At 44.6% G+C, this 16,608-nt stretch overlaps 1 protein-coding gene across 13 annotated transcripts in view; it reads right to left on the minus strand.

The window, feature by feature from the left end:
- Positions 1-16,608, minus strand: part of ARHGEF28 (Rho guanine nucleotide exchange factor 28) — a 339,510-nt gene that overhangs the window by 144,526 nt on the left and 178,376 nt on the right. For 11 of the 13 annotated variants that reach the window (XR_009731718.1, XM_061393271.1, XM_061393269.1 and 8 more), the window contains 2 exons: positions 13,806-13,858; positions 13,140-13,200 (listed from right to left, as the gene is read on the minus strand). The exons of the other annotated variants lie outside the window; for them this stretch is intronic. Coding sequence is in view for 10 of the 11 variants with exons in the window: in XM_061393271.1 (XP_061249255.1) it covers positions 13,140-13,200; positions 13,806-13,858 (114 nt within the window). In the remaining variant the exon portion in view is untranslated. The remainder of the gene's footprint in view (positions 1-13,139; positions 13,201-13,805; positions 13,859-16,608) is intronic. 13 annotated transcript variants of the gene reach the window in all.

Below are 16,608 nucleotides of genomic sequence, written 5' to 3' on the forward strand. Positions count from 1 at the left end.
ATAAATAAGCAAAAGGATTCACATCTCCCATGGAGAAGAACTTCAAATAGTACAGGTGGGTACTCTGCCCACAGGGAAGCATACAGAGAAGTCCTCACTCCTGTACACCATGACTTCCTTCCAAAGAACACACTACGGGAAGAGGAGTGGGGAAGAGCAGCTTTACAGTGGAGAAACCTGACAAATACTAGCTCCACCAGGTAATCAAGGTCACCATCAGCAATGACAGGTCTGTGGTTGTTGATATTCTATACCACTGATACAATATGATGGAAATGGCACTTTACCTCGGTGGTTTTCCTCCCCAAATCCATGACTCCAGTTAAATGATAGGGATCACCAACTGAGGGACATTTTATAGAATACCTGACCAGTATACCTCAAAACTGTCAAGATCATCAAAAACAAGTCTGAGAAACTCTCACAGCCAAAGGGAACCTAAGGAAACACAACAACTAAATGTAATATGATATCTTGGGGCAGCAAAATGGAAACTAAGATAAAAACTGCTGCTGCTGCTGCTAAGTCGCTTCAGTCGTGTCCAACTCTGTGCGACCCCATGGATGGCAGCCCACCAGGCTCCCCCCGTCCCTGGGATTCTCCAGGCAAGAACACTGGAGTGGGTTGCCATTTCCTTCTCCGATGCATGAAAGTGAAAAGTGAAAGTGAAGTCGCTCAGTTGTGTAAGATCTAAATAAAGGATGGACTTTAGTCAGTAATTATGTATCAACGTTGGCTCATTAATTCTAAAAAATTTATCATGATAATAACATATGATGTTTAATAATAAGGGAGAGTGGGGGATCTCATTGGGAAAGACCTTGACCTTGATGCTGGGAAAGACTGAAGGCAAAAGGAGAAGAGGGCAGCAGAGGGATGTGATGGTTAGATAGCATCACTGACTCAATGGACGTGAACCTGAGCAAAATCTAGGAAATAGTGGGGGACAGGGTAGCCTGGTGTGCTGCAGTCCATCGGGTCGCAAAGAGCAGACCCAACTTAATGACTGAACAACAACAATTAGGTGGTCTAGAGGGCTGGGGATATGGGAACTCTCTGAACTACCTTTGCAACTTTACCATAAATCTAAAACTGTTCTATGGAACAAAATGTAAAAATGTTTTAAACAATGGGGGCAAAAAGTACAGAATCTATGTTCATTAAATATTTGTGGAATGTATGCTCAAAGCAAGTCTGCATTGCTTATTCAGATACACAGAATAAAACTCTATTTCCCTTTACTTAAGTTCTTACATGACGTTACCATGTAACTCTGAGGAAACGAATTAGACATTAAAAGATTATCTGTGGAAAATAATTTTAACTTCTCAGAAACAGTGTGATTTTGGGGGTTAATATGCTCCCCAGAGTTAGCCCCAGTGGGAAGCCCTTACTGGGCACTGGTGGGGCAGGTAAGGCTACCTCACTGAGATCAGCAGAAACCTAACGGCACCTAAATCTCAAGAACGTGGATGAAGCCCAGCTTGCTTACTCAACACTTGCTTTAAAATTCTAGACACCTTTAATTTCATTCTTTATTCTGTTTTTCTGCTTGTTACTTTAAATATTATGAAGGAACAACAGACTATTTTCCACTGGATCTCCTATTCGACAGCTGATTGCTTCACTTCTTCCTTCTACACATATTCTTCAGCAGAATCTCCTATGGTGAAGAACAACATAAAAATGTCTTCCAAATTAGGCACACTGAAAGTTACAGCAAATTGTCCCAAAAAACTGTTAGAGCTTGTACTGCTGGCAATGAAAGTTAGTGAGTGAGTGAAGTCGCTCAGTCATGTCCGACTCTTTGCAACCCCATAGACTGTAGCCTACACGGCTCCTCTGTCCATGGAATTTTCCAGGCAAGAGTACTGGAGTGGATTGCCATTTCCTTCTCCAGGGGATCTTCCCGACCCAGGGATCGAACCCGGGTCTCCCGCATTGCAGGCAGACGCTTTACCGTCTGAGTCATCGGGGAAGTCTAGAATCTTAATCGCCCTTAAGTACCTTCCTTAATTGCCCTTAAGGCATTAACCACTGGGTATTCAGCAAGCCTGGGGGCTTTCCTGGTGGCAACAGTGGTAAAGAACTCGTCTGCTGATGAGGGAGATGTAGGTTCAATCCCTGGGCAGGAAGATCCCCTGGAGGAGGGCATGGCAACCCATGCCAGTATTCTTGCCTGGAGAATCCCATGGACACTGGAGCCTGTCAGGCTATAGACTATAGGGTCGCACAGAGTTCGACATGACTGAAATGACTCAGCATGCACACACACACACTCAGCAAGCCTAAACTCATGCAAACACACTGACACCGCCATCAAGCCCAAAACTCAAGGATTTCTCTGTATGGACGATTCTTTCATAAAGTGTCTGTACACACAGGTATTCTAAAGTGTTTCAACCAAAGAAAAGGAGACAAAATCCCTAAGTAGAAATTTAACTTTCCATACAAAGCATTTACAAATACCACTTCCAGAATATATTCCATATCTTTCATTTGTTCCATGTTTTATAAGGTAGGTATAGTTCCCTTAAGATTTTATGCTTATTTGAAATTTATAATTGTTTGATTTAATCAAAATAGCATCTTTAGGGATAGAAGCTATGGAATTGTTCACTAAGCTGGTTTACTTAGAGTTGAGGATCCTATTCTGGAGAATTAAAAGTTTAGGTTTCAGAGAAGAACTGCCATTTTTTCCTCTCCTTGATTACATTTCAGAAATTAAGTTAGTTTGTGAGATGAAAGAAAAAGGCCATTTATAATACACTACAACTGGGTTTCCCTGGTGGCTCAGTGGTGAAGAATCCACCTGCCAATGCCTTCCAATGCAGGAGATGTGGGTTCGATTCCTGAGTTGGGAAGATCCCCTGGAGAAGGAAATGACAACCCACTGCAGTATTCTTGCCTGGAAAATCCCATGGACAGAGGAGCCTGGCAGGCTACAGTTCATGGGGTCGCAAAGAGTCAGACATGACAGCAACTAAACAACAGCGACAGCAGCTAGGTTGGTACCACTGTCAAATATCAGGGCTCCTTGCAATGACCTCTCGACATCAGCGGAAACAGCCACCCACTCCCTTCATTCCAATCTGTACACCTCTAAGTCCAATAAGTGAACATGACAGCAAATACAATCGCTTGATTTCTTCCTAATGTTTAAAAAGAATCTTTAAAGGCTTAATCATTTCATTTCGGTTCAACTAGTTAGGTAACTTTTTCAATGTATTTTTTATTTTTTACCTTTCCCTTAGATCTACAATGATATTGATGGTGATAATCATTCAAAGCCTGAAAACCTAAAAGAAATGGGCTCCCATTAATTGTTTTTATAAACAATTGAAATCAAAGTAGAACCACACTTCTCTGATTTCAAAAATACTGAAAATCCAGTAAGTCAGGAGTGATTTCAGCAGAGCAGGGCTCCCTTAAGGAGCTTTGTCATGGTTCTCAATCTCGGCTGTATCTGAGAATCAGCTAGGGGAGCTTTTAGAACTCCTGAAACACAGGTTTGCACTTCAGGCCAATTAAGTCTGACCTCTCTGCAGGCGGGACCAGGGCTCCAGGATTATTTGTTAAAGCCTCAAGGTAATTCCAGTGCGCAGAGAGAGTTCAGATAAGACAGTGCTTAGATTAACTAGCAATGCCTAATCTTAACTCACTTTCATTTTGCTTTATGTTTTTAAACACATAGTTATGAGCAAAAAATAGGCAGAACATTAGACCTATCGTTGGACCAGACAGCTTCCTAGACTCTGCACTTATTAAAAAAAAAAAAGCAACTATGCAACTATGATAAATTATAAGACCATCACATGAAGACATTACACCTACTATAAGGCTTTAGTTCCTTCACACTTCCTACTCTGTAGTATTAATTAACTTGATAATCCCAAAGTTCTCTTTTAACTTATGGGATAAAAGTCTGTCAATAAATATTCCCATTGTCTAATTTAAAGAAAAGTGCTTTATTTGCATTCCACAAGGAGAATTTTATTCAAACAATGAAACCACAAGTAGAGAAGGCAGAACACTCGTGATAAGAGAGCCAACCTCAGCTTATAGCACTCAGCACAATTCCAATAAGTCGGCAATTTCTTCTACCAAAACCAATTTTTAAAACCTCAACAACTGCAAGAAGAAATTTTCATTGAAGTGAACAAAAGGAATAAAATTCGAATCCAAACTTTTACAAATAACTTTGCATTCCAGTGGTCATCTCGAGATTTCTCCAGTCCCAGCTCCTTTATTTCAAAACCAAAACACTGGTAAGCTTTGGTTTGTGGTAGAAAGATGATGCCCGCCCCCCACGCAAAAAGAAATGAAAAGAATTAAATGAAGAAAACAAGGAATCTACCCAAAATTCTTATAGCCTGGGGTATAGAAACCTGCAAGAAATTAGGCTTAAAACTATTTTTCAGAAGGCTAACAGCTTTGCTAAGGTTACCCCCTCTCCCTTTTTTCCTTTTTCTTCCGCATTTCATGCAACAGTTTTGAGATCTCAACATAGGTACATGTGTTACTAAATAATAATAACTAAAAGACAGTGACAGATTTTATTTTCTTGGGCTCCAAAATTACTGTGAATGGTGACTGCAGCCATGAAATTAAAAAGATGCTGCTCCTTGGAAGAGAAGCTATGATAGACCCAGAAAGTGTATTAAAAAGCAGAGACATCATTTTGCCGACAAAGCAAAGCTGTGGTTTTCCAGTAGTCATGGATGTGAGAGTTGGACCATAAAGAAGGCTGAGCACTAAGAATTCATGTTTTCAAACTGTGGTGCTGGAAAAGGCTCTTGAGAGTCTCTTGGACAGCAAGGAGATCAAACCAGTCTATCCTAAAGGACTGAATATCCACTGGAAGGATGGATGCTGAAGTCCACTGACTCAACTGACATGAGTTTGAGCAAACTCGGGGAGACAGTGAAGGACAGGGAACCTGGCGTGCTGCAGTCCTTGAGGTCGCAAAAAGTCGTACACAACTGAGCAACTGAACAACAGCTACGAGAGAGGGCCGGCTTCCAGTGACATGAGTCCTAGATCTTAAGATTGCACATTTTAGATCTCGTTTCTGAAGATAAAAGTTTTGAGATGTTTCCAAACAATTTTAAATTGCTCTTTATAAGCTTTTATAGCTTCAGTTCAGTCGCTCAGTCGTGTCCGACTCTTTGCAACCCCATGAATTGCAGCACGCCAGGCCTCCCTGTCCATCACCAGCTCCCGGAGTTCACTCAAACTCATGTCCACCGAGTCGGTGATGCCATCCAGCCATCTCATCCTCTGTCGTCCCCTTCTCCTCCTGCCCCCAATCCCTCCCATCATCAGTGTCTTTTCCAATGAGTCAACTCTTCGCATGAGGTGGCCAAAGTATTTATAGCTTAGTAGCTTCAATTCCATTTACAAACTTTCACTTAGTATAAGAAGAAAAGACTAACCTAATTAGTCCTACTGATTAGTGATTTGCCAGATGAGTACTACTGACTGCGCTGTCTCCACCCAGCTCACCACCCAAATCCATGGGCCTTGGACTCTCCCAGATATATCCACAAATGCAGGTCTCAGATAAAGAGTCTGCACAGCCCCTGACATTTTGTTCTACAGGGACTCTTCTTTGCATCTTCCAATCATTTTCTCCCAGTTACTCTTTGGCGATGTTTTCCTAAGCTTTTTGTGCAGGTGCTCCATCTTCCTCCGTCTAGTCTGCGTTGGCTGGGTTGCGCACCCTGAAACACCTCATTTCCTATCGTTTGTTTCTGCTTGTGCCTCCTCGTCCCAATTCATCTGGATAAGGTTTTTTTGGCATCATGTTAGGCTTCCTTCCACATTCAGCTCTGGTTCATCTTCTGCCAGTGCCCACCTTGCCAGTCCCAACACGCACTGAGAGGTTTTCTCATTACACATAAGATTCCCTGGTGGCTCGACAGTAAAGAATCTGCTTGCAATGCAGAAGACCTGGGTTCACTCCCTGGGTCGGGAGATCCCCTGGAGAAGGAAATGACAACCCACTCAGTATTCCTGCCTGGAAAATTCCATGGACAGAGGAGCCTGGTGAGCTACAGTCCATGGGTTTGCAAAAGAGTTAGACACAACTGAGCAACTAACACTTTCACTTCACTTTCAACAAACAATAACAGCAATGAAGTGACCCAGGGTATTAATAAATAACTGGGACTTGAGCCTCCAGCATGTACTGACAATTGGGCCACTCTGTAAAATCAACAATTATATTATAAAAGGGAGGGTCTGAGGTTTCTTTTTTCTTAGCCAATAAACATTTATGGTGGCTCAGATAGTAAAGAACCTGTTTTCAGTGCAAAAGACCCAGGTACAGTCCCTAGGTTGGGAAGATCCCCCGGAGAAACGAATGGCTACCCACTCCAGTATTCCTTCCTGGAGAATTCCATGGACAGAGGAGCCTGGCAGGTACAATCCATGGGTTTGCAAGAGAGTCAGACACGACTGGGCAACTAACACTTTCAAACACTTACAGGGAGAATCTATGACATCTTCTCTTTTTAAAAAAGTAATTCACATTTTTAGTAGAAAAAATGTACAGCATTATTTTCAGCTACCTTCTAACATGTAGCTTTCCATATGGCATATAATCTAACGTGAAAAAACAGGACGCACAATCCTATTGTTTACATGATCACAACTATGTAAAAAAAACATCAGTTCAGTTGCTCAGTCGTGTCTGACGCTTTGCGACCCCATGAATCGCAGCACGCCAGGCCTCCTGTCCATCACCAACTCCCGGAGTTCACCCAGACTCATGTCCATCGAGTCGGTGATGCCATCCAGCCATCTCATCCTCTGTCGTCCCCTTCTCCTCCTGCCCCCAATCCCTCCCAGCATCAGTCTTTTCCAATGAGTCAACTCTTCACATGAGGTGGCCAAAGTACTGGAGTTTCAGCTTTAGCATCAGTCCTTCCAAAGAAATCCCAGGGCTGATCTCCTTCAGAATGGACTGGTTGGATCTCCTTGCAGTCCAAGGGACTCTAAAGAGTCTTCTCCAACAGCACAGTTCAAAAGCATCAATTCTTCGGTGCTCAGCCTTCTTCACAGTCCAACTCTCACATCCATACATGACCACTGGAAAAACCATAGCCTTGACTAGACGGACCTTTGTTGGCAAAGTAATGTCTCTGCTTTTGAATATGCTATCTAGGTTGGTCATAACTTTCCTTCCAAGGAGCGTCTTTTAATTTCATGGCTGCAGTCACCATCTGCAGTGATTCTGGAGCCCAGAAAAATAAAGTCTGACACTGTTTCCCCATCTATTTCCCATGAAGTGATGGGACCTGATGCCATGATCTTCATTTTCTGAATGTTGAGCTTTAAGCCAACTTTTTCACTCTCCACTTTTACTTTCATCAAGAGGCTTTTTAGTTCCTCTTCACTTTCTGCCATAAGGGTGGTGTCATCTGCATATCTGAGGTTATTGATATTTCTCCTGGCAATCTTGATTCCAGCTTGTGTTTCTTCCAGTCCAGCATTTCTCATGATGTACTCTGCATATAAGTTAAATATGCAGGGTGACAATATACAGCCTTGACGTACTCCTTTTCCTATTTGGAACCAGTCTGTTGTTCCCTGTCCAGTTCTAACTGTTGCTTCCGGACCTGCATACAAATTTCTCAAGAGGCAGGTCAGGTGGTCTGGTATTCCCATCTCTTGAAGAATTTTCCACAGTTTATTGTGATCCACACAGTCAAAGGCTTTGGCATAGTCAATAAAGCAGAAATAGATGTTTTTCTGGAACTCTCTTGCTTTTTCCATGATCCAGCGGATGTTGGCAATTTGATCTCTGGTTCCTCTGCCTTTTCTAAAACCAGCTTGAACATCAGGAAGTTCACGGTTCACATATTGCTGAAGCCTGGCTTGGAGAATTTTGAGCATTACTTTACTAGCATGTGAGATGAGTGCAATTGTGCGGTAGTTTGAGCATTCTTTGGCATTGCCTTTCTTTGGGATTGGAATGAAAACTGACCTTTTCCAGTCCTGTGGCCACTGCTGAGTTTTCCAGATTTGCTGGCATATTGAGTGCAGCACTTTCACAGCATCATCTTTCAGGACGTGAAATAGCTCAACTGGAATTCCATCACCTCCACTAGCTTTGTTTGTAGTGATGCTTTCCAAGGCCCACTTGACTTCACATTCCAGGATGTCTGGCTCTAGGTCAGTGATCACACCATCGTGATTATCTGGGTCGTGAAGATTTTTTTTGTACAGTTCTTCTGTGTATTCTTGCCACCTCTTCTTAATATCTTCTGCTTCTGTTAGGTCCATACCATTTCTGTCCTTTATCGAGCCCATCTTTGCATGAAATGAAGACTTCATGCAAAAAACACAGATGCACAGGGACAATACTAGTAGTACACATACCCAAATCTAGCAGCAGCTGCTTTGGGGGTGGCAGAACTATAGGAGTGATTTCTTGTTTTCTATTCTTTCTGAAACTTCAGCGTTTTCTACTGTGAGAAGTTATTACTTCTGTATACAAAAGACAAAGTTATTTCTTCTGAAAGGCTTATTTAGCACAATGTGTGTATTAGTCACTCAGTCGTGTCCAATTCTTTGTAATCCCATGGACTGTAGCCCATCAGGCTCCATGGAATTCTCCAGTCAAGGATACTGAAGTGGGTAGCCATTCTCTTCTCTAGGGGATCTTTCCGACCCAGGGATCAAACCACCTAGATCTCCCACATTGCTGACAGATTCTTTACCATCTGAGCCATCAGGAAAGCTCCATTTAGCACAATATCATGCTTAAAATCCCAAGCATTTGCATCAGGCTCCCATGGACGGAGGAGCCTGGTAGGTTGCAGTCCATGGGGTCACTAAGAGTCGGGCACGACTGAGCGACTTCACTTTCACTTTTCACTTTCATGCATTGGAGAAGGAAATGGCAACCCACTCCAGTGGTCTTGCCTGGAGAGTCCCAGGGACGGGGAGCCTGATGGGCTGCCGTCTATGGGGTCGCATAGAGTTGGACACGACTGAAGCAACTTAGCAGCAGCAGCAGCACTCTCCACTTGCCAAACAGTAGATAAGGAGCTGCTTCACACCCAGAGCTTCAGGTACCAGGACTCCCCAGGCAGAAAGATGACACCGGTCAATTCCATCCCCATGTCCCCTAGTGACCCCACCTCCCTATGACCTGCCCCTGTAGGGAAAGTTAAGCATGCTCACAGAGCTCTTGTCTTAACATGTCAGTCTTACCAAGCCTTCATTTTTTTCCATCCAAATGTTCATATAACCTACAGTTTTAGTAAACTTCAACAAATTATCTTTAGTCCAATGCAAACAGATTGAAGGCAGGAGGAGAAGGGGACGACAGAGGATGAAATGGTTGGATGGCATCACCAACTTGATGGACATAAGTTTGCGCAAGCTCTGGGAGTTGGTGATGGACAGGGAAGCCTGGCGTGCTGCAGTCCATGGGGTCGCAAATGGTCAGACGCAACGAACTGAATGTAAACAATAGCTGATAAATGACTGCAGGAAAATCAGTTTCAAATCTGGGCTGTCATATACAAGCTCACTCACACTGGAAGATCACTTGCTGAGAGGGGCGTGTCACCTCCCGGGGCTTCCATAGTCCACCTAAGACACTGGCGTTCTTGCTTCACAGTACTCAGTCGTGAACTTAACTTTCAACCAGAAATCTTAGTTTCTTTCTAGGCACATGTTTTTATTTTTTGATTCAACCTTTCAAAAGTAAAGTTTGCTTTTAAACTACAATAAACAACTAAGCAAGTCGTTTCCAGCTTTGCCAATCCAGAGCTGGTCTAACGCATCTTTGTTGGTAGCTGGGTTTCCAACAAGCAGCGGACATTCACCCTCCCCACTGTACTTCCCAAGGAGGGCCATGCTTCCTGCTCCACGTTCACATCCCGTCTCCTTGCATAACACTCACAGCGGCCCACTGTTAAGCTTCGATTTCTTAATCACATTTAGCCCTGTATCCTCAAGCCAAACAGACCCCTTCTTCCTTTTTAATTTCCATATGGACCCATTTCATCTACCTTCTCTCTTTCTTTTGCTCCAAATGCTTTGCCCTCTACTGCATCCCACCTGCCCAGAGTGTGAAGGCGCCATACGCCAAAGAGTCCTACTCTTCACGACGGCAGCATAACAGTCAGACCCCGGCCCTCAACTCACACTCTCCCCTCTGAGCAAAAGGTCAAGACTGCACAATATCCACAGAGAGTGGGGCCTTCGCTTCTGGACTCACCATAAATGTAACGTCAGTATCATGACTCACTGCTGACGCACCTCAGAGGCACTGGCTTGGATGGTGTTACCACCTACTACCCACCGGAGACATTATTCCTCCCATGAGCAGTCATCTTCAGCGTATAAACTAACGTCGAGGTGGTTGTCCATGCTCTGATGCACCAACAACAGTACAGAGGAAACCTCCTCTGGATCTTCCCTGTCCAGTGCAAGAGCTGTAGTCCGAGGCAGTTCCTCAGTCACACTGCTCACACATCACACGCTATGACTGACATACGTGGCCACTGGCTGGATCTGAACAGTGCAAATACAGAACTCGTCCATCGTCACAGAAATTTCCACCGGAACAGCACTCACATCATTGACGAGATCACACTAAACTCACGTCACACTGCTTTGAATACTACAAGGCAGCCAAGAAATGCACCTCAACCCCACAGCAATCCCCACCACCTCAGAGAATAAGCACAAGATCAGCTTCACATACAAAGTAAAGCAGTTTGGAAGCGGCCCCAGGAAAAAGCCGTTTCTGGTTCCAGACAGCAGCTTACCACCTGACTCTTGCTCACTGCTTGCTGCCCTCTTCTGTCTCAAAGGTTCTTTTACTTTTTTTTTTTTACTTTTTTTAAATTTTATATTGAAGTATAGATGATTAACAGTGTTGTGATAGTTTCCGGTGGACAGCAGAGTGATTCAGCCAAACATATACACGTATCCATTATTCCCCAAACTCCCCTCCCATCCAGGCTGCCACATAACATTGAGCAGAGTTCTCCTGTGCTATACGCTAGGTCCTTGTTCGTTACCCATTTTAAATAGAGTGGTGTGTTCATGTTGATCTCCAACTCCCTAACTACCCCTTCTTCCCAACCTTCCCCGCCTCCCACCCCTGCAGTAACCGTAAGTTCATTCTCTAAGTCTGTGAGTCTGTTCAGAAGGTTCTTTTAAAAGGTATTACATTCTTCACATAAGGTAATTTTTTTAACCCACCAAGTTTCGATGAACAACAAAGCAAGAGACAATCTGCACAATGGACAACCACTCACAGACCTCCTCGTAAATGACCGAGATTAAAGGCATACAGGCTCATCTCTCTCAAACTCGTCATCACACCCCTCCTCAGACACAATGATGCTACTGACAAAAACTTCCATTCGATCAGGTTACTAGTTTCCGTAACATGCATCTTCTTACCCAGTACGGATACCCATTTGAGAAGAGAGTGAATGTTTAGAGCCTAAAATTAAAATAATCCTGCTACTCAATCCTTTTACCAGCCAACATTCCTCCCCCCACCAGCAATTTGTCTTGGTAAACATTCTTCAAAGCGAACATTCCTGGAAGCATGATGCAATCTGGAGAGGAGACATCCTGCACGCATGAGCAGCGGCCGGACCCTGGGCTTCGGTGGCCCACGACAGTCATCTAGGTGGACATGCCTGTTTTCCCTTCTCCTTCCTCTCCCTCTCTTCTGGAAGTAAAGTACTCCTCTTATCCTCTTACCTTACGTAGCTTCCCAGGCGGCACTAGGGGTAAAGAACCCGCATGCCAATGCAGTAGACACAAGAGACACGGGTTCGATCCCTGGGTTGGGAAGATGCCCTGGAGGAGGGCATGGCAACTCACTCCAGTATTCTTGCCGAGAGAAACCCCATGAACAGAGGAGCCAGGCGGGCTACCATCCACAGGGTGACAAAGAGTCAGATATGACGGAAACAGCTTAGCACACGCACACCTTACATAGCGTAAACAGTAAAGAGTGCACAGCACCGGGGATGGTCTAGTTTCTATCCAAATTTCAGTGGCACCTCACACAAGGAGATCCAGAAACCACCTCTGCCTGTGGCACAGCCAAGTGGCACACGGGGTGCTTCCCCCTTGCCCTGCTTTATTCCCCTGATTTCCTAATTGCTCTGCTCTGTGCCTGCCAGGCGAGAAAACACTGCCCGGGGAGCCCCCTGCACCCTCCACTCGGCACACCCACCCACCTCGGTTCTCACCCAGGGAGGTGTCCTGCTTTCCCCGATCCCCACCCCGCTGCAGCTCCCAAGGCTGCTCTGCCCCAGCACTCTCCAGGCGTCCGAGCAGCCTGAGCCTAAAGAAATTGACTGAGAAACTTCTCGATCCTCTGCTTCCCACTTCTCAGGTGCCCAAATGAGGCATCAGCTGACGGCCCCGCCTGTGCATATCCTCAAACCCCCAACAGCTTCATCAGGCTCTGACTCAAAAGGTAAGAATGGAGCCCTGATGAGCCCTGAACAATCAGCAAAGGCTCGAGGAAGAGATGTGGGGAGATATCCCTCGCAGAGTGCTGAGTTATGATGCCTGTGAGCGGATGGGAATTCCCAGGGCCACAGGAAGAAATACCTTCCTCTTGCCAAGAGAATGTCTGCTTCCTTTGAAATGACACCCACGTCCGATCCATGCCCCAGGGTCAGCATCTGGTCTTTTTCTGAGGCCGGGGGAAAGATCCCACAGACTCAGTTCCAAGGGGTCCTCACCAGGTATCAAAGGGGGACAGAGGTAAACGTGGGAATTCTGAGGCCCGATGGATGAAGCTATGAGTCTCGAGTCCTCCATTTACTTTCCACAGTGGCCCTGGTCATATCACCTACACACAGAAGCTAGTAGTGCCTGGCTCATAGGGATAACAGGGTAACATACGACCAGCTCCAAGCCAGCACGTGCTCAGAGTAAAACCGTCCAGGAAAAGCTTGGATTCCTTCGTTTTGATTTGTTTTTTAGATTGTAAATGGAGACTCAAATGCATTTCAAGAAACAGACGCGGCTCCCAGGAAGGAATATTTTATTTCTAAATAGATTTTCTTCTTGTCCCCTGCATACCTGTGTTTGTGATACCCCTACATGAATGCCAGAGGAAGCCATATGTTGGAACATACCCAAATCTAGCCTCTCCTGGTCCTCATGTTCATTCAGTGGAACCACCGGGCTTTTCACACGCTGAAAAAGATGAAGTCAGGTCGGTTTTTTACAAGTTACTTACTTGCTAACACTAATGTTTATTTTTGTAAATGAAAAAGCAAGCTAAGAAAACATTAGGAAAGACATGTTATACATGTCACCATATGTAAACAGAAAAAACAAGTCTTAGTATTTGTACTAAGTTAGTATTAAATACTAACAAGTACTTAGTATTAAGAGCCAGAAGTAAGCAAAGGATCTGTACCAAGCTGAAGCATGCCTAAAAGCCATCCATAGACTATATTATATTCAGGGAATATCTCCCAGGTTCATTTCTGAAGACGCATTGTTGGGAAACATCTATAGATACCATCTTCAGGTACAAAGTTTTAGAAAATGTATTCAAGTATCTTGCATAGACAAGACACATATACAACCCAGAAAGACCACCAGGTGTAGTCATCAAGGGTAGAGATCAAAAATTCGATAGAGGTAATAATTCAAGTTATTCGCAACATGTCTCGGGACATATCCCTGAGTTTTTCTTGCTTTGGGTTTTTCCTGTGTGTATTAGCACCAGATCTTTACTTCCACTTCAACTTCAGAGAGAAGAACAAAGAGGAAAACAGGCAGAGAACCATTACCTTTACACCCTCCTTCCCGGGTGGTGATCTGCTGCACCCCGAATTCTTAATCTCTGCAAAAAGAATAATTCTCATCAGAATCCACTGATAGGAACATGCTTTAAATTTAAAAAAAAAAAAGGGAAGAAGAAGAAAAAAGGCGGAGGGAAGAGAAACTAGATGACAAATATAAATGATTTGCTCAGAGCTGTCTGTGTGGAACTCGGTTCTAGATTTGGCTCTTAAAACACTCCGCAGAGCGGCATATGACTGACAGCCCACGCTCTGCTATTATCTTGGTGGGGACCAAGATGTAAACAAGCCAGCCCAGGAGCTCTCACAGGAAATCCTGAGGAAGACGATGACCATTAAACAAACAAACCCCCCAACCCAGAAGGAAGGCCGCGTGCTGACCGAAGCTTCTCCATACAGCACCCGTTCTAAGGATGTGACTCGTACCCACCTGAGGAAACCCCGCACTTCTCTTTGCTCCAGTACCACTGACTTCACGTTTCAAAAGAGCCTAGCTCGTTCTAGACGAGGTTCAGCCTTTCCTTGCCCATGGTTTAGAGTCAAGAACAGCCTTAAACATCAGCCCAGCCCTTGGGCTGGGACCTCAGACAGTGCCTGGCTCCACCTCACCAGCCCCAGGCACCCGGGGGGCCCACGCTCTGCATAAAGGGTTTCCCAGAAGCATCAGTGCTCATGATGTTCCGGGATGAACAGGAAGGCCCACTTAAGGTGTATTTTTCTCTGTCTTGACTGATTGGTTCTCTTCCCAAATACTCAGTTGCCCGTAAACAAGAGCCACTGTGGTTGAAGCAAAGCAAGCACCGAGAGCAGGTTTGGGCCTGAGAACAGAAGAGACGGCACTGCTAACAAGGGCGGTGGGATGGAGATCTTCAACCAGGATTTGTGTTCGCATAATAACACCTTGGGCCCAGGCCCTCCTCTGCTTCTCTGCCCCCCGGGCTCTGCAGGATGCCAGTTCTGGGGAGCCCCTAGTTTTCCCGGCAGGTGCATTAACTAGGCATTCCCTCCTCTACTGCCACTCCTGTTACTGTTAGGCACAGAGGTCTCACACCTCCGAGTAGATTCATTCAGGCTCTTCTTCCTGCCTAGCAACAAGGCTGGTTCTCTCTTTCCACATTTCTGCTTAGAAAAAGTCTAAGGTCTTCATTAGGATGGAGCAGAGAAGTCAACAAACACAAAGTCATTATGTGTTTTTTTAAATCTGCATAACAATAACTTTGAACCTGCTTTACATTAAGCAAGTTCAAAAGATATTTGTGCTCCACCACAGTATATTGGGGTTTCCCCAGTATCTCAGCTGGTAAAGAAGCTGCCTGCAATGCAGGAGACCTGGGTTCGATTCCTGGGTTGAGAAGATCCCCTGGAGAAGAGAAAGGCTACCAACTCCAGTATTCTGGCCTGGAGAATTTCATGGACTGTATAGTCCATGGGGTCACAAAGAGTCGGACACAACTGAGCAACTTTCACTTTCACTTTTCAGCGTATATTGGGGCTTCCCTGGAAGTTCAGCTGGTAAAGAATTTGCCTGCAATGCAGGAGACCCTGGTTTGATTCCTGTATCAGGAAGATTCCCTGGAGAAGGGATAGGCTACCTACACCAGTATTCTTGGGCTTCCTTGGTGGCTCAGATGGTAAAGAATCCACCTGCAATGCAGGAGACCTGGGTTTGATCCCTGGGTTGGGAAGATGCCCTGAAGGAGGGCATGGAAACCCACTTCAGTATTCTTGACTGGAGAATCCCCATGGATAGAAGAGCCTGGTGGGCTACAGTCTATGGGATTACAAAGAGTCGGACACAACTGAGCGACCAGCACACACACACACACACACAGAATATATTGCTCTTGAACTCATACTGTATATTAGCCTCTGTGATGAAAAATGAAAAGGACAATAGCTTCAATTTCATGTAGTCATGACCACTGACCTCAACAGGGAGTAAGGACAAGACAGTAACTGATGCCCAGCCTTTTGTCGTCCAGCTTTTGGTGTCCAGCATCCCAGCCCACCTTTACATGCACATCCCAAGTAAGGCCTCCAGGTGGCAGCAGAGTACCATCTGCAGAACAACAGGGCCGCTGATGGAAATGTCAAAATAAGACAACTTCACCCTTCAAAAGCCTGCTGTTTAAGCACCAAAGTCCAAAACACTGTGTTAGGAGAAAGTTTCCGTCCTACTGCACAGATGCAGAAAACTGATGTGAAGCTCCTACTATAGTGTTTACCATATGAGAGCACAGCAAGTCTTCTGTTGTGAAATATATATAGTCAAACTCTAAAAATTCAGTGACCCACCAACATGTTAAAAATAGAAAAAAAAAAAAAAGGAGAGAAACTAGAACTAAAGTTTCAACAGACACATCTGCACTGACAGCAAGAGAGCCACAGACATTTTTATTGCCCATCACTGGATATTACTTTAGAGCCATTTTAGACCACATACTCTTAAATGATACGAATTCTGCATCTCAAAAGAATTCTGCACCCATAGCGCTGATTCAGAAGAAGAATACACATTTTTTTCAGGGTTGCTGATGAAGAAATCTCTGTCAGGTAATCCACCTGCAGCAACAAAGGGTGTGTTCACCCGGTAATCTGTTCAGAGTCCACCCCTGTGGGGTGTTTGGATTCCATCTCCCTGCCCCTCTCAAAAGGCTAATCTTCATATACAGCCAGCCTACATTTTCCTTCCAGTCTAAACCAATTCTGTTCAATATTCAAGCAAATAGTGCAAACTATGTTAAAACAGATGTCTTCATAGAATGTGTACTTTATCATTTTAAGAACTTTC

This window comes from Bos javanicus, chromosome 20 (assembly GCF_032452875.1).
Source record: "Bos javanicus breed banteng chromosome 20, ARS-OSU_banteng_1.0, whole genome shotgun sequence".
In the NCBI taxonomy this organism is placed as follows: domain Eukaryota; kingdom Metazoa; phylum Chordata; class Mammalia; order Artiodactyla; family Bovidae; genus Bos; species Bos javanicus.